Source organism: Haliotis cracherodii, unplaced genomic scaffold, assembly GCF_022045235.1.
Source record: "Haliotis cracherodii isolate W230 unplaced genomic scaffold, xgHalCrac1.p SCAF_3, whole genome shotgun sequence".
Classification (NCBI taxonomy): Eukaryota; Metazoa; Mollusca; class Gastropoda; order Lepetellida; family Haliotidae; genus Haliotis; species Haliotis cracherodii.
In genome coordinates, this window is record NW_027266286.1 from 75,079,354 (window position 1) to 75,102,904 (window position 23,551).

General features: G+C 42.1%; 2 protein-coding genes across 2 annotated transcripts in view; one reads left to right on the top strand and one right to left on the bottom strand.

The window, feature by feature from the left end:
* Positions 1 to 3,054: 3,054 nt before the first annotated feature.
* LOC139475725 (uncharacterized) lies at positions 3,055 to 5,915 on the bottom strand. The gene is made up of 2 exons (XM_071258913.1): positions 5,863 to 5,915; positions 3,055 to 4,103 (listed from the first exon to the last, which is right to left on the bottom strand). The coding sequence occupies exon 2, from the start codon at positions 4,094 to 4,096 to the stop codon at positions 3,302 to 3,304; it is 795 nt and encodes a 264-aa protein (XP_071115014.1). The 5' UTR covers positions 4,097 to 4,103; positions 5,863 to 5,915; the 3' UTR covers positions 3,055 to 3,301.
* Positions 5,916 to 6,774: 859 nt separating this feature from the next.
* Positions 6,775 to 23,551, top strand: part of LOC139474489 (nucleolar pre-ribosomal-associated protein 1-like) — a 35,142-nt gene continuing 18,365 nt past the window's right edge. The window contains exons 1-17 of the mRNA XM_071257533.1: positions 6,775 to 6,956; positions 7,332 to 7,471; positions 8,460 to 8,747; positions 9,167 to 9,263; positions 9,804 to 9,886; positions 10,384 to 10,524; positions 11,728 to 11,852; positions 12,690 to 12,885; positions 13,543 to 13,680; positions 14,167 to 14,322; positions 15,199 to 15,286; positions 16,903 to 17,162; positions 17,539 to 17,640; positions 18,835 to 19,072; positions 20,481 to 20,574; positions 21,556 to 21,632; positions 22,845 to 22,987. Coding sequence (XP_071113634.1) covers positions 6,821 to 6,956; positions 7,332 to 7,471; positions 8,460 to 8,747; positions 9,167 to 9,263; positions 9,804 to 9,886; positions 10,384 to 10,524; positions 11,728 to 11,852; positions 12,690 to 12,885; positions 13,543 to 13,680; positions 14,167 to 14,322; positions 15,199 to 15,286; positions 16,903 to 17,162; positions 17,539 to 17,640; positions 18,835 to 19,072; positions 20,481 to 20,574; positions 21,556 to 21,632; positions 22,845 to 22,987 — 2,502 coding nt within the window. The 5' untranslated portion in view covers positions 6,775 to 6,820. The remainder of the gene's footprint in view (positions 6,957 to 7,331; positions 7,472 to 8,459; positions 8,748 to 9,166; positions 9,264 to 9,803; positions 9,887 to 10,383; positions 10,525 to 11,727; positions 11,853 to 12,689; positions 12,886 to 13,542; positions 13,681 to 14,166; positions 14,323 to 15,198; positions 15,287 to 16,902; positions 17,163 to 17,538; positions 17,641 to 18,834; positions 19,073 to 20,480; positions 20,575 to 21,555; positions 21,633 to 22,844; positions 22,988 to 23,551) is intronic.

The following is a 23,551-nucleotide window of genomic DNA, read 5'->3' on the forward strand; positions in this document are numbered from 1 at the left end:
ACACAGGTAGACATACACAGGCAGACATACAGACAAATGTTTTAATTGTTTAAGAAATTGGTGGGAAATGGTTACATTTAAATGTTACCTTTTTGGCGGTATCTAATTAACCATTTGCATGTAAGAAGTGAAGTGTAAACGCTGCTCCTTATCTTGGTCTTATTACCTGTGTTACTTAAAATGCTAATCCATGGTATCGGATTAAAGATTGCTGAAACCACACTCAATAGCTGTGGCTGGCCGCTTCGGGAGAAAGACTAGCGAGCTGAGGTTGACTACTCCGAGCCTTGTGAAGATCCGGGGTAGAACAGATCTTCAGCAACCCATGCTTGCCGGAAAAGGCGACTATGCTTGTCTTAAGAGGCGACTAACGGGATCGGGTGGTCAGGCTTGCTGACTTGGTAGATTCATGCCATCGTATCCCAATTGCATGGATCGATGCTCATGATGTGGAGGCTGCCGCTGACGAAGACGAATATTCAGAAAACGACTACGTCCAGATACCTGCCCACCTTGAGAAGGGGGATCACCTGTCGGTTAAACAAACCTTAATAAAGACTAAAACACTTGCTTCTGAAACTTGGACTTTCATTTCCGGCGTTCTCCTTGTACCTAAAGTATATCATACTTACGGTTGAAATGTAAATCAAGGACATACACAGATTATTTCATCCAAGTTGCATGTTGCTCTGTCCAATTAATTCCAATCAATCAGAATGCAGAAACAGATGGCACATGTTACATGCGGTATTGACTTGGAGGTGCACGTGCTTGGTAACGCCCACCCACCGGCAAGAGGAAAAGAGGAGGTAATACAGGGTCACGGAAAAGAGGGGGTTACAGGCTTGCCCAGCTGTCTAAGGCATTAGTGGCGTCCCCTAGCCGTGCCAGAAACCTATCATCGTAGATTCGAATCCCGATTCAACCTAATTTTGTTTGTAGCTTTGTGAGCACGATATCAGTGCTCGTGGGTTTCACCAACGTGATAAACGTCCGAGACCTGCATCACTTCGGGCTTTCCTCCCACATTAATGTAACCGGGTTTTCTTGGCTGTATCCATTATTTTAAACAGATGACACCAAGACGGCTACGGGGTGTGAGGCTTATGTTTATTGATAATCACGATAGACACCCTGTAATAAGAAACAACAGATAACATAGTTTATGCATATTAAAACATAATATATATCATATCATCATTAAAGCAATACAATCATTTCTGTCATTACTTACATCTAAGTATTATTAGATATGATAGAAATGGCTTACAATACATATTAACTAAAATGGTTACACATACACTATGTGTGGCACAAAGGTGTGAAACGTGTCACCCTTCAAATGTCACCGTCCTGCAGAAGAAAGAGCAGGAATAGATACTTAGAGTGACTAAATACAATGAAATGAATAACAAAATGCATAGTTTGTGCAATTCCATTAATGTAGCTATAACTGAGCATGTATACAAGATAATATTAAAATACGCTATTGCTTAGGTTAAAGTTCAGCCTCTAAACCACATTGATTCAAAACATCAACATTAATAGAAATATATGATTCAATGTAAATATAATTACTTCTTAGATGCTTATTTATAATGCATAATCTATGATTGCTATTTAATCCTATTTATAAATAAAGATAAATAATAAACTAACCTGTTGTGGTGATCTATGAATACTCCCAGTGCAGTGCACAGTGAAGGTGGCAATATGGAGTTAGTCAGAGAAAGAAGGTAAAATTTGAATTTGGCCAATCACAGGATCGCTTGGGATGTGATTGATCAGTAGAGGACTGGACAAAGAATGTAGTAGAGCTTGGGTTGTGATTGATCACTGAGGCCTGGTCTTAGAATGATGGGATACAAACAAACACACACCTCTGTTGAATAAAGTTCAACAGAAACAGAACTTGAAATAGATTTATTTACAAAAAGACTAAAATACAAATATATACACCTGCTACATTAAGCTTACACGCCGTGATAGAACTGGGATACTGTTGAAAGCGCCGTTAAACCTAACTCATTACCTCACTCATTCTTTTGGTATGACGCGGACGGGGATCGAAACAGTGACCTCCCGCTCTCCGGGCAGACACTCTATCCAATAGACCACCTGACGAACTGTGAAAATGCGTCGTTATTTCAGCATGAAATATCATGGTTCAGATTCGTAATCATATTGTTATATTATTATAATAATTCGGACCGGTCGTCGGTGGTCCAAAAGTAGGGCGGCCCAGGGTCACCAACCTAAAAAAAGACAGACACTTCGTTCTTCTAGCTCTACGAAACAGATTCCTCTGCAGAACAGGTCATCATTAGTGCAAGTGTCACACGCAGGTGCTCATCCATCTTCCTGAGGAAAGTATCCACTAGCCTATAGCAAAGCCTAGTTCCCATCCTTGCAACATCAAACCACTTTTCTTGGCTCGACCCTGGCGCCACCTCGCGTAGATCAAAAGATGAAAAAACATATTCGTGTCAACTAAGACTTGCCACGGTAAATCACTTTCATACGAAAGCGTACCAGTCGTGTATGTTGATTTTGCTAAACGTTCTCTGATTGGACTATCGATATGTGCGATAGTCCAATCATAGTTAACACAGAAAAGCGGGCTTGATGTGGCAAGGGAGGAATCAAGGGAGGAATATATAGGTGATCATGCAATAGTCGTGCTGAGTATATCATTGCCTCTTCAAACTCTCGGTCTATGAAACCGTTTAATAGTTGTTTGTACTTAGTATCACTTACAAAAAGTAAATAGTTTATTCCAAAGAGAATTTATACACAGAACGTTTGTTACATGTGATACAATAGCCATCAATAACTTCTGATGTTTATGGGAAACCCGAAAAACAGAAATTATATCATATTGCTCGTTTCACCCATCACTGGAACATAAAACATTTTAGATCACTGACTACTTATAAGGCAGATAAACAACAAGACATTTCATGTTTCTTATGATGAACAATAATTTAATAAAGTCGCACAAACAATCACAAACATATTATGACAATCTATAAATATACATTGTGTTAATGCAGATAGACGATCAAAATAATTACTGGTATATATCACAGTTAGCTGTTTCCGTGTTGAGTGTCGCCCTGCTATGATAGATAGATAAATATATCTCACAGTCAGCAGTTTTAAAAATGTTGTTTTTTTGGGCATCAGATTGAAAACGTACCAAAGCGGAAAGACAAAACGTAACACTCATCGCGAAAGTTCTTGATTTGAAAACACGTTCACAGTGAGTATGTGCACAGACATGAGTTCTTCACCGATTCGTCTATTGGGGATCAAGAAGCACATCTTGTGTGACGCCATATTTGAACCGTAGCTCCCCGGAAATTGGCCACTGAACGGTTTTGCCATTCAACGTGATGGCGTCTGGACTTGAAGTGTTGTATTTGATCTTCCGTCTCTCTAGCTCATCTTTCACAATGGTCCCAACGTCATTCTCAACTACCTTTATGAACGTACCAGTTCGCTTGTCCGTGATACGCAACACCACCTGACCTTTGAATATAACATAAGTGGAAAAATCACACTGAAATTGTTCCGCGCTAACCTGTAATTGCGCCAATATTTTGGACTTTGGCGGAAGTCGAATGTTCGAGTTTGTTGTCCAAGTCAGTGTGTGTTCCACAGTATTCACCTCGTCGGTCTTGATGCTCACCTCGTGGCCGAAACCGGAAGTGGCATAAGCGACCTCTGGTGGGATTGAAATCTTGATACCGGTGTCCATACCTCGAGTGAATCCTCGTGTTAGTAGAGTTGTTGCCTTGGCAACTGTAGTTCTTGTTGTTGAGAAATTCTGTTCCTGTACTTCTGTCGTGTTGTTTGTGTAATTCGCCTTGAACACGATCTGGGAGTTAGCAGGGACCGGGCCCTGTTTTAACCCAAACGCTGGTTCGCTGGTGGAGAAATGAACTCGGTCCCAGACGATGTCAATATTAACATCAGACAAAGCAGGACTGCCTTTTGATTTGTAAGCGGCAGTTTTGGAAAACACTGTCCATGCCCAAGACTTCAAGAATTCTTCCATGTCGATGACAGGAGATTTTGTATTTTGGGCGCCCATTATCAATCTGTAAGTAGACATAATCGGAGTTAACACAGTTTCATCAAACAGTTCGCGTTTTCACAACTCTCCGAAAGTATTTACCAAAACATTAATTTTCAAAATCTAGGGAAAACAGGTAAAGAAATGTTTAGTTTTTCCTCTTTGTTAAAAATCCATGATAGAGGACATCGGTGACTAACTTTGGTATGACGCCGCTTTAAGAGCTAATTCTGTATCTTATCAGAGGATCCTGATAGACTAAGGGACGCAACACTGGACAGAAAATAGCGGCTCCTATAACTACATCATACCCCCCGAGAAATCCACCACCCTCACACTCATACCGACAACACATGCGCCACCCTTACCTCAAAGTACAAACCCTACCCGGAAACCCGCAAACCCACAATCACAGGCCCCACTCCCACCTCACAATACTAACCCTACCCACAAACCAACAATCACAGGCCCCACTCCCACCCCACAATACTAACCCTACCCACAAACCCACAATCACAGGCCCCACTCCCACCTCACAATACTAACCCTACCCACAAACCCACAATCACAGGCCCCACTCCCACCTCACAATACTAACCCTACCCACAAACCCACAATCACAGGCCCCACTCCCACCCCACAATACTAACCCTACCCACAAACCCACAATCACATGCTCCACTCCCACCTCACAATACTAACCCTACCCACATATCCACAATCACAGGCCCCCTCACACCCCACAATACTAACCCTACCCACATATCCACAATCACAGGCCCCACTCCCACCCCACAATACTAACCCTACCCACAAACCCACAATCACAGGCCCCACTCCCACCCCACAATACTAACCCTACCCACAAACCCACAATCACAGGCCCCACTCCCACCCCACAATACTAACCCTACCCACAAACCCACAATCACATGCCCCACTCCCACCTCACAATACTAACCCTACCCACAAACCCACAATCACAGGCCCCACTCCCACCCCACAATACTAACCCTACCCACAAACCCACAATCACAGGCCCCACTCCCACCCCACAATACTAACCCTACCCACAAACCCACAATCACATGCTCCACTCCCACCTCACAATACTAACCCTACCCACATATCCACAATCACAGGCCCCCTCACACCCCACAATACTAACCCTACCCACAAACCCACAATCACAGGCCCCACTCCCACCTCACAATACTAACCCTACCCACATACCCACAATGACAGGCCCCACTCCCACCCCACAATACTAACCCTACCCACATATCCACAATCACAGGCCCCACTCCCACCCAACAATACTAACCCTACCCACATATCCACAATCACAGGCCCCTTCACACCCCACAATACTAACCCTACCCACATACCCATAATCACAAGTCCCACTCACACCCCACAATACTAACCCTACCCGCATACCCACAATCACAAGCCCCACTCCCGTCCCACAATATTGTCCCTACCCACATACCCACAATCACAGGCCCTACTCCCGTCCCACAATACTAACCTGGCCCACTCACGTTACCTTTCATGATTCAGACACCCCCTTCACCCCCTTTATAAAAGTCCTCAATAGCATCACAGTATATACTGAAAGAGTGAAGCCGCGATGTAACTGGAACAGTGTTAAAAGCGGCATTAAACCCAACTCACTCACTGAAAGAGTAAATCTAGGTATGTAACAAATGACTTGCATGTATACAATATATGTACGGAATAACACCACAGAGCAAATGAGTTAATTTTTGGATCAGACATACCTGCAACAAGGCTCTCCAGGGGCTGAATATACTTGTGATATTCAACTTGTCTCGCCACAAATGTTAAGTGAAGCACGGGGTAAACTCTGTGATATGTATACCTAATGATTTATTAATAGATCGGAAATTTCATGATCGATTTACCATTAGCGTTTAATAACATCCACATAAACTAAAAATAAGCATGACATCCGTACTTTCCCGACACTAACCCTAGTGCCAACTAGTGACGAGATACCGCTGTCCAGGTGTTTCGCTTTCAGTCAGTGGGAACCGCCTGTTTTCTGTGAGCCCTGGACAGGTGACAACAGTCAGCCCCGGATATAACTACTGGTCGTGGTTAGTCAAGGTCACCTGGGGCACATTTGTGTAGTCTATCCCCTTATACGTAATTTATTTTTAATCACCGTAACGGATATATCATTTAATAATTGGTTGGTAGGAGTCTAATTGGTCGGAGCCTGTTAAACAAGCATGGCAACAATATCATGCCATGAAGTTTAAATAGAACCCAAACATGGGATAGTTATTGTCTATTGCAGCAAGGCATATTATAAAGCTCTCACTATTGTGACTGGTGTTAGAAATGTGTTTATTTACAAAACCAACATAGAGTGTCCCCATTCCCTACGATCTACCTATACGGGGTGCGTGTGTGGGGGGTGGGGTGGGGTGGCCATCAGTAATACGCGTTAAATTAATAGAATATAATATGCTTTGTTTCTAAATATGTAATTTAGAAACGCCATTCAAAATATGTCACTAATGGATATTTTACGTGCGCCTCAGTCTCTCAAACATTCTCATCGTCCGGGTTTTACTGAGCTCCGTACAGAGACCTAAAGAAGCGTTTTATGTCAGTAATAACGTTACACGCTTAGTAAGGAGTTATAAGTGTGGACATGTACACAGATAACCACGTGGGTTTCATGGATTGAAATGAGCACCGGAAGACAAGATGGCATCTCCAGTGAAGAAAACAAGGACGACTTCCGAAGAAAGTGTAAAACGTAAACCAACAAAACAGAAGAAAGATGTGTTTACTGAAGTCGAATTTAAATTCCAGCTGCGCGATGCGAACACAGCATTTTCAGGTGAGGACATGTTCACAATTCCTTGTACAGTTTTAGATATTTAGCTCTCTTTCAATGGAGTCCACCAAAGTCGGTGACAGTCGCACTCACAAACTCATCAGCAGAGTCGTAGGATTTGTACTTAACTACTAACAGGCTGAGGGAGTGAGAAACCGAGGCCAAGGTGGCGCAGGTACACGTGGGTCTAGAGGTCTGCGGTGATTCCGAAGCCAAAGTATGAGACATTAGTCTAATAGTTCGCTTGTATCCCATGTCTTGAGATCTGGAACCACTGTCAGTGATTGTCCTGTGGTTAAAATGTGTGATAGGGATAGTTGCTCATGCTGTCAACCACTATTTTGCCAGACCAAGCGTTATTTTACTATCTTATTTCAGCTTTGGAGAAGTTCCTTGAAGCAGCAGAGAAGTACCCGGATGAAGCGAAGTATGACATCGTGGGCAAGTACCTGGAGACATCTGAGGAGTGTGGAGAAATCTTCAAGCTGTTCGAGGAATCCATAAGGAAACCAGGCGAGGTAAACATTAAGAGACATGGTAAACACGAGGAGAGGTGAACATAAGGCGAGGTAAACACGAGGAGGAGAGGAAAACATGAGGAGACAAGATAAACATGATTATGTCGGACTAACGAGTATCATGAGTATGTAGTCAAGTAGTCTCAACATTCGTGATCGAAAATCTGACAACTACACGATAGATACTGATACAAACATGTTGTAAAAAAAAATATGAAGTATTCATATTGTTATGTTACACTGTTAGCCGAATATGTTTTCATGCAACCTCAAAAGCTAAACACAAAACAACTATTACTGACTGTATGACTTATTCAAAATACTTTAAAAAGCATAGCCTGGAATGGAAGTCGCAAGTTTGAAACTGGTACCGCAAAGCTTTAGAAAGCTGCTTTCTAAGTGGCTGACGTTGACTTCCTGTTAGTCATTTCATTGGTCGGTCATAGTTCACGAAAGGTTGTTCTGACGTGACCTGTAATGGGATGTCCTCAGTGATAGCGAGAACTTGTATCTGATTTTAATGAGATTGAGGTAATCAAAGCATGTGATTTATTCCTGTTTTCTTTATTTAAAGCATTAATTGTTTATTGTTTAGCAAGTTTATCTCTGCATCAGTTGGAATATGTAGCTACCAGCCTACTCGTATCAAAACACAGGCTGTGTACTCGCAGGCAGATGACCATGGTGTACACTGATCACTGTGTCGGATTAACGAGGCTGATTATTGAGTGATTTCGGTAATTTGTTGCAAATTAGGTGTGTCAGAGTCAGGTCTAAATTAACGGGTCTAAATAGCACTGATTTAATCGGTTCCCATCATTATTGTCGGATAAAGCTGATTATCGGATTAATGAGTGTCTAATTAACGAGACTTGACTGTATACATTGTAGATAGATAGATAGGTAGTATGTACATGTATGTTTGCAATCATGCTTTATATTCAAATATTTAAATACCCGTAGCTGATGAATGGCTTTTCTTTGCCAGATACTCACACTCTTTAGTGTGTTAGAATGTGTCTTCATCCGATTGGCTGATGCCAATGAGAGGCTTCAGCTGATCGGTGAGAACATCGTACAGCGGATCCTGGCGTCCCACCTGCGCGTCATCTACTTCAGTCTCAGTCTCAACAACAAGAATCAGCTGATCAAGAAGACATTACGTCTGCTGACACGCATGGTAGCGTTCTCCCCGCTGTCGGCCCGAGCAGTACAGATGCAGTTTGACTTCAGCCATGTCAACGTTCAAGTGCTGTGCCAGAGGCGGGACATCAAGGTATAACAGCCACACATATATGTGGCGACTATGTAAACTCACTGCCAAGTGCAACCTGAATACCATACATTAATATACACAGACTTACTCATATTCAAGAGATATTAGATTGATTTGATTCGTGCAGGATTAGCGTGTAAAGTTTGGAAATCATATGTAGTAGCATATTGTGATCAGAATAAAGACACGCTGTGGTAACACTTGACTGATTGTTAGTTTTGTCATTAAGTGGTACACATTGGAAACATATGTTCTAATGTACATACTTCACTATATGTATCTGTGGTTCATCTTTCTTTTGGGATGATAAAAGTTTGGTGGTGATAAAGTGAATTTAATTCCTTTGTCCCTCCCATTGATCAGGGTCATTAGAACCGAAATAACAATTCTGTTTATTCATTTCTTTCTCCTTGTCTCAGGATTCCCAGGATGTGCGGACCTGCTTCATCCACTTCATCATGGCGTTCCTCCTGATCGGGGACGAGAACGTGGTGAGGCAGATGGTGGAACAGAGGGGTAGGTCGGCAGACAGTGCTTCAGTACGAGAACATCTGAAATGTATTACATTAGGGCAGTGTCGTAGCCAAGTGATTCAACTGGCTGAAGGCCCATGTTAGTCTAATGTGTGGAGCCCCATTTTGGTATCTCCTGGCATTATATCTCTGGAATTCTGCTAAAAGAATAGAATACTCACTCACATTTACCAGCGTTAGAAATTGGCACTAGTCCTATAGTCCTTGCCAAACTGCCAAATGGTAAAGGTATCATAAGGACTAGTAGAAATTTGCCCTTTTTAAGGGTTTTGCTTTATGTTATCATTATAAGGACTAGTGGCCGAAAACTGTTAGTTTCTAACCCTGTTTACTGATGGGCTGCTATCTTCCTCACGTTGATCTGCACCACATGGGAAATATTTTGAATTCCAAGAACAGAAAAGTATTGATTTCAGAAATATTCCTCCTGGTTCCCATGCAACCCGTGTTTTATGATATGAGACATAATTCAGATATGTTAGAGGATACATGAATCGTGACTGTGTCATTCCTTTTGTTTCAGTCATGCTTCAGAAAATACTCCACGGCATTGTGTCGGACAAGGTGGAAAATGTTCAAATCATCTTGACAACACTTTTGGACAAGGTAAGCTTCTATCCGACTTTGAGCATGGGTTGTTTTCTACAAGACTACAGATCATTGTTCAGAATTATGTCACTTTTCTCTGCCAGAATGGTTGTCATTCTCATCAGAACCCTACTTGTGCTTGCTGAACCTGGCGTGGTGGCACGTGGAACTGTGAATAAACCCAGGTCACAAGTCGTGTAGGGCGACCATACTCAGTAGGCCTCACTACTGAGGATTTCTAGGGCTTGTTATTAGACATGTGGTTTCTCCTCAGACAAGTGACTGTGTTGAAGGTAATCCAGCTGGATGAGGTTTCACTTTAGAACTTTCATGCTCCTACAATCACCTCGGATGGTATGATCCTAGGGAAGCTGAAAATGAAATTTGAGTAGACACTGAGCCATTGACTATGGTAGTCACTGTGTAGTCATGAGCTTTATGAAAGGGGTGGTTACTGCACAATTTTAATTTTTTCTTATCAATGATGTCTACACATTGTCTAATGATGTCTACAGGTTGTCCAGAGTTCGACCATCACCAAGACGGCCAAGGTCCACCTTTTTGCTGAGAACATCCTTAAACAGCTGAGTCAGCTGTATTGGTGGCAGGGTCCCCAGCACTGGAAGGAGGGCAAGGGCAAGAAGGAGGCCCCCAAGGTTAGAATGGTCGTCACCCTAAAGTGATTCTCTGATATACATGTCACCTTATACAGGATAACACATTTATACTCTCATAGTTTGTGTTGGGTCAATGGATACAGCTTGCGTTGTGTTAGGTTAGACAAACTTACTTAGATTTTCATACATATTTGTGTGTTGTCATGTAAAATATTTAATTTATAGATTAATATATTTTGACACATATCTTTTTGTTATTTTAGATTGACCACAATAGTTTTGAATCACGTGTTACAATTACAATTATATATCACCCTGTACTGTGTGAAGTCTGGGGTAAAATAGGTCCCCCCCAACCTGTGCTGATGATAAGAGGCGACCAAATGGACCGGGTGGTCAGTTTGGTGACTTGGCTGATTGTGTGTCATCATATCCAGATGGTGTGGATCGTCGCTCACAATATCAATCACTGGATTGTCTGGTTCAGGCTTAATTATTTACAGGCCACCGTCATATAGCTGGAATATTGCTGAGTGCAGTGTTAAACAACACACTGTATACACTGTATATGTATAGGGTAACTGTGGAAGTGGAAGGGGCACCAAGATAAACAGTATTGTCTGCCTGTCAAATGAAATAAAATTAGTTTCAAACAATAATGATAGTTCCTGCTTTATCCTAATTATTAATAACCTTGAGACCAGAGTTGGTCAAGGTCAGTCCTAAATCACAGCTTTTAGACTAAAGCTGAGGGAAAGTCAACTCCAAGGGGATTATGGATCAGAAGAGGTCAGGGGTACCCTGACCCCATGTTGGTCGACACCCCTTTTCTACCCGTGTGGATTTTGATGTTACAAACTTGACCTTGACTGCATTTTATTATATAATGGAAAGATTTCCCCACATTCATCGGTCGAGAAGCTGTCACGTGTCATTTAACAGAATCACATATTGACTCAAAGTCAGGTCTGATAATTCATGGAATTGACTTGTGTTACTAAAAATAGAATGGGAATTACCCAGAAATGGTATTCCCAAAGTCTAAACAAATCAGATGCCTCCATGTTTTGGAACCTCCAAACCTGATAGTAGCTAACATAGTTTGATATGTTGAATCTGCTTTTGTCTCTATAACATATATTTAGCTTTTTTTGTCCGAGGTCAATACGTTTTTTGGGCTCAATAAAAATGACCTCCTATGAGTCTCTAGTCGTCTCTCATTGAACAATGTCCCTGCTTCAGATGCCAGTGAGCCGGGAGGAGAGGGAGCTGGTAGGTCAAGCTGTCCACGCCTTCCTCACTGACCTCTGCTGCTCCTTCAAGACTGGCATCAACTTCTACGACAGCTCCCTTGGAACATCGGGAAAGTGAGTCATGTTGATACTACTACCTTGAGTTACTATGGCAACTTGGGCTGTCGGGTAGCACCAGAGATGAAGTGTTCATGCAACAGCCTCAGGATTCCCGAAATTGGTACAATGTGTGAAGCCCATTTATGCTGGAATGGTGCTAAAAACTCACTCACTCACTCACTCACTCACTCACTCTTGTAACTACAGAATATAGCAATAGGCTAGTGTTTGGGATATGACATATGAAGATGATATATATATGTTTTAGGGAGAGAAATATCTTAATGCCTAACAACAAGAAAACATTGTAAAATTTAAATAAAATTTAGACTCAGAAATCATGGTAAATAAAGATTTGCTTTCTTCTTAAGATATTTAAGAATATGTCTGTTGTGTTCCTCTTGTACTGAAGATGAATATCATTTGATTCTTATATGTCAACATTTTCATTACAATATTTTCATTACAATAATGTAGGAGAATGTATTCCTAAAATGAAAATAGTATTGTCTGTAATTATTGTTTAGATGGAGGATTAGACTATGCATTTGACTTTTAAGAAACACATTGTCTCTACAATCTATTATTGGCGCTTACTAGAGATCAGTGCATTGATACAAGGAATTAATGAGTCTTCTATGATAACCAATCATCAGGTCATCATGACCAGAAACATCCATGATTTCAGAGAACAGCTATGTAATAGTTAGCTAATCATTGCAGTTTGGTTTGCCTGATGTAATCACTGTGTCTGTCGGTCCTGTTCGGCCACCATCTGTTACTATCTGTCACCAGCAATCTTCTTAACATGATTTTCTTGACCTTATTCTTCTTATTGTAATTATTTTCCAGGAATCAGAACCACATCCTGACTGGCTTCCTGTCATCGCTACAGAAGGCGTACACTCACCCCTTGTCTGCGGACCTAGTCACCAGTGTGCTGCGAGCCTGTCCTGACCAGTTGCATCACTTCCTGTTGTCAGTAGCACCATCACTCAATCCCAGGCCTTCCACCGCCTGGGTCTCCAGCATGGACTTCCTCATACAGGTGCAGAAACAGTGTAGAAACAATGCAGAGATGGTGCAGAAACAGTGTAGAAACAATGCAGAGATGGTGCAGAAATAGTGTAGAAACAATGCAGAGATGGTGCAGAAATAGTGTAGAAACAATGCAGAGATGGTGCAGAAATAGTGTAGAAACAATGCAGAGATGGTGCAGAAATAGTGTAGAAACAATGCAGAGATGGTGCAGAAATAGTGTAGAAACAGTGCAGAGATGGTGCAGAAATACTGTAACATCGTATCCAAGATTATTGCTCTTATATAGCGAAGAGCATGCAGTTTGTGTGTCTGTGTTTCTGTTTCTGTGTCTGTGTTTCTGTGTCTGTGTCTGCTTGTACTAGTCAAGACTGATGCCAATTTTATAGTGCTAGCCTACTGAGATACTATGTCACAGTTTAACATGACTACCCCACTCAGAAACCGTATGCTGACTCCAAGTGAGCCTACTAATACGTTTTACATCGCATTGATGAATAATTAGGTAAAAGAATAATTCAACTTGTTTTTTCAAACCTGTTGTTATTTACTTTTATGCAACTGAAAAAAAAATAATGAGTGAGTACTGTATCCTGTAGGTTTTATGAACAACACCTTTCGGAAAGAAGACGACCCCAGTTTACTTCATTCTGTCTGAATGTTTCAGATTTATGTGGCCCAGCCTGATGAGCTGAGCTTCCTAAACAACAAACTCCCGAGTTCAGAACTGAACCTTGTCGCGATGTCTCTGGTGTTTATCCTGCCCCCAGACAAGGTCATGTCGTCCTTCACCTGGGGTCTCAAGGTCAGAGCTGCTAATACAGATATTGTTCGTGTAAAATACCCTAGCCTGGCGACTATTTGTGTAGTTTTCCTTCTGTTGAGTAAGAATACTACCACCACCTATACACCCAGTTTCCTCTTGTGACCTGCAAGGCATTATGGGTAAATGTTTTCATATTGCTCCTTCCTACGCGGTGGCAGAGACATAATGTTAACGTTCGTACTGCACGTTGACACTCTGATGTGACACATCTTGACATTGATATTAATTCATGTTTTGAATGGTAAGAACTTTTTTTACGTGAAGAAAAGACTTTTTATACGCCCAAAAAGGAGAGAGGTGTTCATGAAATGCTTGTATTGTTTTGGTGCTTGTAAATCAAAATGTTAAATGTGTCTGTTGCCACAGCAACCCTCTCAGCCAGTGAGACACAAGATCAGTTCATGAAATCCTTGTATTGTTTTGGGGCTTGTAAATCAAAATGTTTAAATGTGTCTGTTGCCACAGCAATCCTCTCAGCCAATGAGACACAAGATCCTGGACTTCCTGAAGGTGGCGCTGCAGAGAGCGCTGCACATCCTGACCCATGTCCGGAGTCTGGCGGACTCGACTGACCCCTCCCTCGCACAGCTGGGCCCTCGCCTCAGGGAGGCTGTGTTAAAGGTCAGTTGAATTAACTGGCTGCCGTGAAGGTGTCTGACATAGGCTTACCTGTCTTGCTGTACCCGCCATCTTCCCGAGGCAAGGGAGATATCTGACTTTAGAAGTCCAGCTTCCACACTTGCTGACCTAGGCTGGAATTATGGAGAATTATTTTGGCTGGACAAACGAGTTTATTCAAAGTCCAATCAATATCGTGTAACAAAATCGACATCCGGTATGTAAACTGCCAAGCAGATTTCAGCCGATTGCAGGATTTGCAAAGCATGTGTTCCAACAACTTAGTGTCAACAGATATTTTCCAAATCTTTTCAGGTTTTTAATCGAGGTGCTCATGTGATTTGACCCTTTTTATTACAATAGATATTGTGATTATCGATCAGATCGTCTTCACTGAGCGACCCATTTTTTTTTAAGCAAATGCAAGTCATATGAGAGGAGGAGTCATTAGGAAGGAACATAACTCGTAATAGCCACAGATGGGGCATAACTCGTAATGGCCACTGATGAGACATAACTTGTAATAGACACTGATGTGACATAACTCGTAATAGACACAGATGGGGCATAACTCATTATTGCCACTGATGAGACATAACTCGTAATAGACACAGATTGGACATAACTCGTAATAGACACTGATGGGACATAACTCGTAATAGACACAGATGGGACTTAACTCGTAATAGACACTGATGGGACATAACTCATTATAGACACAGATGGGACATAACTCGTAATAGACACTGATGGCACTATGATCGAGCTCAGAAATTGCAGCCTAGTTGGGCAAGGGTGGACACTTGACATTGACAGTCAGTTACCTCCCTTGCCTCGGGAAGATGTGTACCCACTGACTCCATGTATTGTCCTCGGCAGAAGCTGCCGGATGCTGCCACCCTGCTGGGCTGCTGGACTAAGATGATGGCAGAGAAGACCCAGCCGAACAAAGATGTATCAAAAGAAGGTGAGAAGTCGTCAGAAGTCTCAAATCACCATTGTTTTTAGTTTCGTGTTTGTTACATAATTCCTGGATACAGTCTGATTGTTACACGCCAGTGTTTGAAATAATTTTAAAACCCAACAAGACAGTCGGGCAGGTGACCCATAAATGTTGGATACCCATCTTCAAAGTTACCTGCCAATATTCAGCCTGCATTGAATTTAAATGTATCCTTGCATACTGAGGTTTTGAGCACCTATGAAGCATTTTTTATTATGTATGTTATCATCAATCCCAATACACTAAAGTTAAGACTAGGTTGACCAATGAAGGCTTAGTTACTTCCTCAAATCCTCTGTGGATCACCAACAACAGTATTACAAAAATCAAGAAAAAATAAGAGACAAATCGTCTCAGTTGAAATAATGCTAACAATTATATGTAAGTTATCTTATTATCTGCCAGACAGTCAGGCAGGTGCTACATGCCAGATTTCAGGCAGAAGATGAGTGCATTAGGACGCCAGGGTTCAGTTTTTAGTAACGTCACAAATTTCAGGTTTCATCATCAGGTTTACTTTCATCGTGTGTCATGTTGTCACAGATGACGTCACTTCATGTCATTAGTGATGTCACGTTGACCTTGTTAGCTTACTACCAATAATCTTTGGTATTCATAACAGTTAAAGTCGAGATGTGGATCATACATAGATTATTCCCGCATTGACCCGACTGAGCCTACTCTCGCTCTCACTCTGGAACTATGACAGTTTTTAGAGAGAATTTATCGATGTCAACTTCATTATTATGAGGAACACCTTTCGGAGAATATGCTTACTCCATGATCGGACGATGAAGGCGTAACCATGTACTCAACATGTTCCTGATTATAAGGAAATTGATTTCCATAAATTCACTATCCTATGTGTATCACATAAATGCCATTCAAAGACTTGGTGACCCATGAAGATCCGGGTTAGATATAGGTCTTCAGCAACCCATGCTTGCCGTAACAGGTGACTATGCTTGTCGTAAGAGGCGACTAACGGGTTCGGTCGGTGAGGCTTGCTGTAGGGCTGGGACGGTACCTGGGTAAGGTGGGTACTTAGTAGGACCCGGGTACCCGTGCTTAGACATGTGATATATTGTTTAATGACAAAAATTATCTGGAACTCTATGGTTACACTACACGTCACTAATGTTCACATTTCTTTCTGACTTTGCACCCATTCCTCTGACTTTTCGTAACTGAATTAAGATAAGACATTAGTCAACTTTAGTGTCTGCATGACCAGATTGTTTAATACATCTATCTAAATACATTTTGCTAGGGCTATGGTAAAATAAATTCCAAAACAGACATTTTATACCTATCTCTTGAGACCTACAGTGGGTACCCAGGTAGGGTCGGGTAATAGGGGGGTGGGTACCCAGGTAATAAATTTGGACTCGTCCCAGTCATAGCTTGCTGACTAGGTTGATTCATGTCATTGTATCCCAATTGCTCATGATGTCAATCAGTGGATTATTTACAGACTGCCATCATATAGCTGGAATATTGCTGAGTGCGGCGATAAACAACAAACAAACAAAACAAACAAACAGTAGGCCCTCCTGTAATCTCGACATCTTGTGCGGCAGGTGTCCCAGGCGTGTCCAGCATCAAGCACATGGTGAGGCTGCAGCAGGTGATGTGTCTCTACCAGGAGCTCGTCCCCGCCATGCTGTCCGACAGCCCCACCCATGTCAGCAGCCTCCTGGAGGGGGTGAGGGGAGTCGGGGAGGGGGTGGGGGGAGTTGGCGAGGGTGCACAGGATGAGGAGGACAGGATGCTACCCCAGCTGTACCTCCTGAAGCTGCTTGCCGGAACTGATGCCAGGCAGCTGCCCTGGGCTAAAGAGGTATCTGAATGTGTTGATGACCTTCACCTAGTTCTCTCTGATTCACTGTTACTGATGACACCACATAACTACTGGTTTAGACTGAATTGAACCATTAACACTGACATTGGTGACATATCTATTGGCAATGATAAATGACCTGTCTGTGATGCTTTTCCCAGCATTTGACACTCATTCCAACAGTGTCGGATTCATTTGGAAACACAATTTAGACACTTTACCAGAAATGGGGATGTGAGTGTTTCCCTCTAAATCAGGTAAAAACCATCCGCCACTGACACAAACGTGTATTTGATGTAAAAAATGTATGTAATGATGTTTCAATGTAAGATGTCTGTTTGGTGTCGGCCATGTTTGATGTGAGCTGGTGTTCCAGAACGCTGCCCGGCACAGCCTGATGTACCTGCTGCTGGAGATGGCCTCCCAGGTGTCCGCCAGCCAGAAGCTGAGGGAGGTCACACACCACCTGGTGGCCAAGGTAGGCACTGCCGCAATATCAACTTGAGTTATCTCCCTTGTTCTGTCACTGTTCAAGCTCCTCACAGCGCAATCCTGTTCACGGAGCTCACTATACTGTCGTTGCCACCAGTGAAAGCTCCCCACTGTGATAGGTGGCTACAACCATGGTTGGCGTGAACTCGCAACCGACTGATTGTTATGTTCACATAAAAGTGATGACAGTGATGATTCCGAATACTCTCACCCCTGCTTCATTACTTTCTTTGCTTGTCAATTTGAATTTCTGTTTCATTACAACTATCATGTCATTGCTATGTAAGGGAGAACTTGGTTGATTTCCTGTTCATCTTTTTCATTCTCGAACCAATCCAATCAAACAAACAAAAAGGTAAATTCATCTGGAAAATATGGCAGTGCCGTAGCCAGCCGGGGGGGGGGGCAGTTAGCAGTTGCCCCCCCCCCGGATTTTTGTATAGAAAACCGTTTTATTTGAATCATGAAAATACAAGTTGGGGACAAGTGATACTTGTACAAATTTTTGCCCAACCCCCCTGTAAAAAAAAGTTAACTACAGCCTTTTATGGTAAATCCTCTCAAAATTAACTATGAGGGCATTCCCAAAAACATAAACAAAAGTGTAAACATTCCTACATTTAAGGTTAGAGAATTTCAAGATTCTGATGGCACTGGTGGCAGCAACGTTACCGAGAGTGTAACAAAGGTGTGACGCACTGAGAAGGAGCTTGGTTACTGTTATAATAAACACTCCTATGAACGTCATATGTTGTGGAGTTTCATGCAATGTTTATGTCAAAGTTCATTTTAGTTTCGTCTCAACTCCTGGTCTTCTGTGTTGAAGAAGCAACAAAGCATCAGTGTTTGCTTGAAAGCCATGGCTTCAATTGTTTGGTAGGCATTACTTAGAAGTAGAGATAATTTATGGATAACAACTTCTTTATTTACTGTAAAGCCTTGCTTGACAATGGTATAAGGATCTATACTGAAACGTCACCTGTTACAGTAAATAAAGAAGTTGTTATATCTCTACTTTGTAGTCCATAGCTTGATGGGCCAGTTGGTATGTCAGCAAGCCCTGCTGGCCATGTGATTCTGTTAGCGTCAATCTACTCCTGCATCTGAGGCTAAAATGTAAATCTGGTGACACTGACTACAAATCGTGAATCAGTAGTGTAGTAGTTGACTCTGTCTCCAGCTGCTGCAGAGCACTGGCCTCTTCCCCGACCATGACCAGGAGCTGGCGATATGGCTGCGTCATCTGGTCGTCACCATGGCGCCAGGGGTGGTGGACTTCGCTGCCAGAATGATGACCATGTTTGTGAGCAACCCCTACCCCTACATGGACCGAGTGACAGACATCGTGGCAGGGGTTGCTGTAGACGACGTGCAGCACGGAGACTCGGGAACACAGGCCGAGGAGAAGACCATCACAGGTGAGAGGTGTAGTCAGTAGGGCTGGGACGATACACCAGCTGTGTGATCTGATACGTGTCACAATACCTTGCTCACGATTTGATACGTGTCACAATACCTTGCTCACGATCTGATACGTGTCACAATACCTTGCTCACAATCTCATACATGTCACAATATCTTGCTCACAATCTCATACCTGTCACAATACCTTGCTCACAATCTCATACCTGTCACAATACCTTGCTCACGATCTGATACGTGTCACAATACCTTGCTCACGATCTGATACGTGTCACAATACGTTGCTCACAATCTGATACGTGTCACAATACCTTGCTCACTATCTCATACCTGTCACAATACCTTGCTCACGATCTGATACGTGTCACAATACCTTGCTCACGATCTCATACCTGTCACAATATCTTGCTCACAATCTCATACATGTCACAATACCTTGCTCACAATCTGATACGTGTCACAATACCTTGCTCACAATCTCATACCTGTCACAATACCTTGCTCACGATCTGATACGTGTCACAATACCTTGCTCACGATCTCATACCTGTCACAATACCTTGCTCACAATCTCATACATGTCACAATACCTTGCTCACAATCTGATACGTGTCACAATATCTTGCTCACGATCTCATACATATCAGGAAACATACATGTGCTCGCATTTGTGGTACGTAAGCAATCTATTTCATAGACAAATACCCGGCACGCTGATGTTTTACAGTGTGTCAAATATGGCGCAATGGATGAAAATATTTATTTTAGTTTTTTAATTTTCACAACTAATTACTGTTTGATGTAACAGTTTTTAAAGCAAACTAGGGAGTTAACTGACGATAAAAGTCCAGTTTCCACCCTTGCCGAACTAGGCTGGAATTTCTGGGGTAGATCGTAGCACCACCAGTGGAATATTGTGACCAATTATGTCCCTTCTATGCCTCTCCCATTGACTTACCCCGGTATCAGATTCCACTTCTCATATCACCTGCATTTGCTTTAAACAAAATGGCGGCGGGAGTCGGGACGATCTGCACGATAATCAAGATCTATATTGTGATAAAACAGGTCATACATCGCGAAGTGCATCAATTCACGTGAGCACCTTGATTAAAAACATGAAAAGATTTCAGAAATTATCTGTTGATGTTGAGTTATCGATGCACATGTTTTGCAAATCCTCCAATCGACCGAAATCTGCACAACAGTTTACTAACGGGATGTCGATTTCGTAACGCAATTTTTATTGGACTATGCATAGACTGGTTAGTCCAGCCAAAATGTTGCTCCATAATACAAGCCTAGTTCGGCAAGGGGGGAAACTGGACATTGTAGGTCTGTTTACTCCCTTGCCGTGGGAAGATGAACGGAGGGTGACTAACAGAAGTATTGTCTTCATTTCAGAGATTTTAGCAATGGATTTTGGAGAAGACTGGGACTCTGTATCAGACAAAGATATGAAGGCAGAGCAACCGGAAAAGCAATCCACTCAAAAGAGGTACTTTATTGATGATGATGGAGTATATTAACGCTCCTAAAATGACTCTGGTCATCCATACATTGAGATTCTATAATACAAACTTTGAAAAGCACATTTCTTAACCTAATTGTATCTCGATGCTTTGTGCCAAGTAAAAGATGACTAAAGGGATCAGGTGGTCAGACTTGCTGACTTGTTTCCAGTTGCGTAGATTCCTGCTCATGATGTCAATCACTGGATTTTTCGTTTCCAGATTGGATTATTTAACACCCTGGATGATAGAGGGACATATATGTGCTCCTCTTCAACCCTTACGTTGAGGTTGAATAAAATTCACACACACAAATACACTTCACAGTTTTGAGTTCTGTTGGAAATTCACTGTTTTGTGATGTCATCCATTGTCATTTTAGGCAATGCAAAATTACTGAAAATGACCTCTGAAAATTATTCTTATCTTTTGCATAAGTTTTCACACGATTAATTTCACTATGTATGAATCAATGTTGAAAATCATATCAGACGTAGATATGGGCCACAAAAGTGATGCACCTTTCACACCGGTAGTCTCCTGTTTGTTTTGTAATTATGTATGTAATTCCATTGGAGTGTAATATTCAACATTGTAAGTTCATGTAAAGAAGCCATTTGTAGCCATTTTGTTTCATTTTTAAACTGAAACTAAACATATTACTTTCACCAAATGGATTTTTGAAAATATATATGTACAAATTTTTAGAAGTAATTGTCTTGGTCTTGGAATTGTTTTTTATGCTGTTTGATAGACAGAACAGTGATGTCTAACAATTCGTCAGGTGGCTGTTAGTAATTCATTACATTTGGTGCCAAGTAGATTCTGCTCAGCTGTATGAGAAATGAGGCCTACATTTTTTAACCTTGAGGAGACATAAGCATGTTATGATGAGAGGCCATATGTTTTATTTGTGTAAGTTGATGGCAGCACATCCTGGTGTTACTTGAATGTCTTTTGATTGGCAGATTCCCCTTCAGTCCGCTCACACTGATTGGTTTGGACTTGTTGAACACAGATGTGCAGTACAAGGACAACACAGGAGGTCAGTGACAGTTGTGTGGGAGTCGGTGACAGTTGTGTGGGAGTCGGTGACAGTTGTGTGGGAGTCAGTAACAGTTGTTTGGGAGTCAGTAACTGTTGTGTGAGAGTCAGTAACAGTTGTGTAGGAGTCAGCGACAGTTGTGTGGGAGTCAGTGACAGTTGTGTGGAAGTCAGTGACAGTTGTGTGGAAGTCAGTGACAGTTGTGTGGGAGTCAGTGACAGTTGTGTGGGAGTCAGTGACAGTTGTGTGGGAGTCAGTGACAGTTGTGTGAGAGTCAGTGACAGTCGTTTGGGAGTCAGTAACTGTTGTGTGAGAGTCAGTAACAGTTGTGTGGGAGTCAGCGACAGTTGTGTGGGAGTCAGTGACAGTTGTGTGGGAGTCAGTGACAGTTGTGTGGGATTCAGTGACAGTTGTGTGGGAGTCAGTAACAGTTGTGTGGGAGTCGGTGACAGTTGTGTGGGATTCAGTGACAGTTGTGTTGGAGTAAGTGACAGTTGTGTGGGAGTCAGTGACAGTTGTGTGGGAGTCGATAACAATTGTGTGGGAGTCATTGACAGTTGTGTGGGAGTCATTAACAGTTGTGTCAGTAACAGTTGTGTGGGAGTCAGTGACAGTTGTGTGAGAGTCGGTGACAGTTGTGTGAGAGTCAGTGACAGTTGTGTGGGAGTCAGAGACTGTTGTGTGGGAGTCAGTGACTGTTGTGTGGGAGTCAGTGACAGTTGTGTGAGAGTCAGAGACTGTTGTGTGAGAGTCAGAGACTGTTGTGTGGGAATCAGTGACAGTTGTGTTGGAGTCAGTGACAGTTGTGTGGGAGTCGGTGACAGTTGTGTGAGAGTCAGTGACTGTTGTGTGAGTCACTGACAGTTGTGTGACAGTTGTGGGAGTCATTGACAGTTGTGTGGGAGTCGGTGACAGTTGTGTGACAGTTGTGGGAGTCAGTGACAGTTGTGTGGGAGTGATGACCAAGGAATGTTCCGAAGTCCTAAGCCATTGGCAACATGCATGATTGTCCTGCTTTAATCTACCACTAGAAATACATTATATAAATGGAAATACCTACAGTTAATTAGCCAGCACACTCATGACACAATGTTGATGTTGTGCAATTTAGTTGTCTGTTAATAATATGTATTGTTTTAGACAGGCACAAGACTGCTTGTCTATCACAGTATCAAATCTTTGTATTTGTTAAAACATATGCTCTTGTATCAGTTTTGGACTACTTCTCGGCTGCCATGCTGGATATCTTTCACACCCAAGTTGACCCAGTTGCCTACGCTACCCTAGTGAGTAGACAGCAGCTAGCCACCTCCAGACATGCTCAGTACATCACTTCATGGATGCACAACACCAAGGTAACTCGTCTTCTGCAGAACTCTGTGTACTTAGTGAGGCCCTACAGTAAGCAACCTATACTTGTCGTACATGACGACTTCATGGATCGGATGGTCAGACTCTGTGACTTGGTTGAAGACAGATGACAAGGATCATGATATCAATCACTGGATTGTCTGGTCCAGACTGTTCTTCAGCCACTGTCATATAGCTGGAATATTGTCAGTGTGGCGTTAGACTGTTACTAAGATTCATAGATGCACTGCAGCACAAGACATTGATCATGTCTAGAGGATATTTTATGTTTGCTTGTCAAATAACATGTTTATTTTGTTGAGGGAACTGACAAAGGTGGTATGTCATTATGGACCGACCATTTAATATTCTAGTTTATGCCTGGTATTTTGTGAGGAGATTTGATATTTATTCTCCTGAATCTGCAAATCTAGATACCTTGCAACGATGTAATTTTTGTGGCGGACAATTTCTTATTTTTCAAAGCAGTCTGAAGGAATATTTTTTCTATATGTTCTTGGATAATTTATGTTTTTCAGTAAAATTCCAGGAACCCACAAAATGTCAAA

Coding starts and splice junctions, on each gene's coding strand:
- LOC139475725 (XM_071258913.1), bottom strand. CDS start 4,096: ATGGGCGCCCAAAATACAAAATCTCCTGTCATCGACATGGAAGAATTC.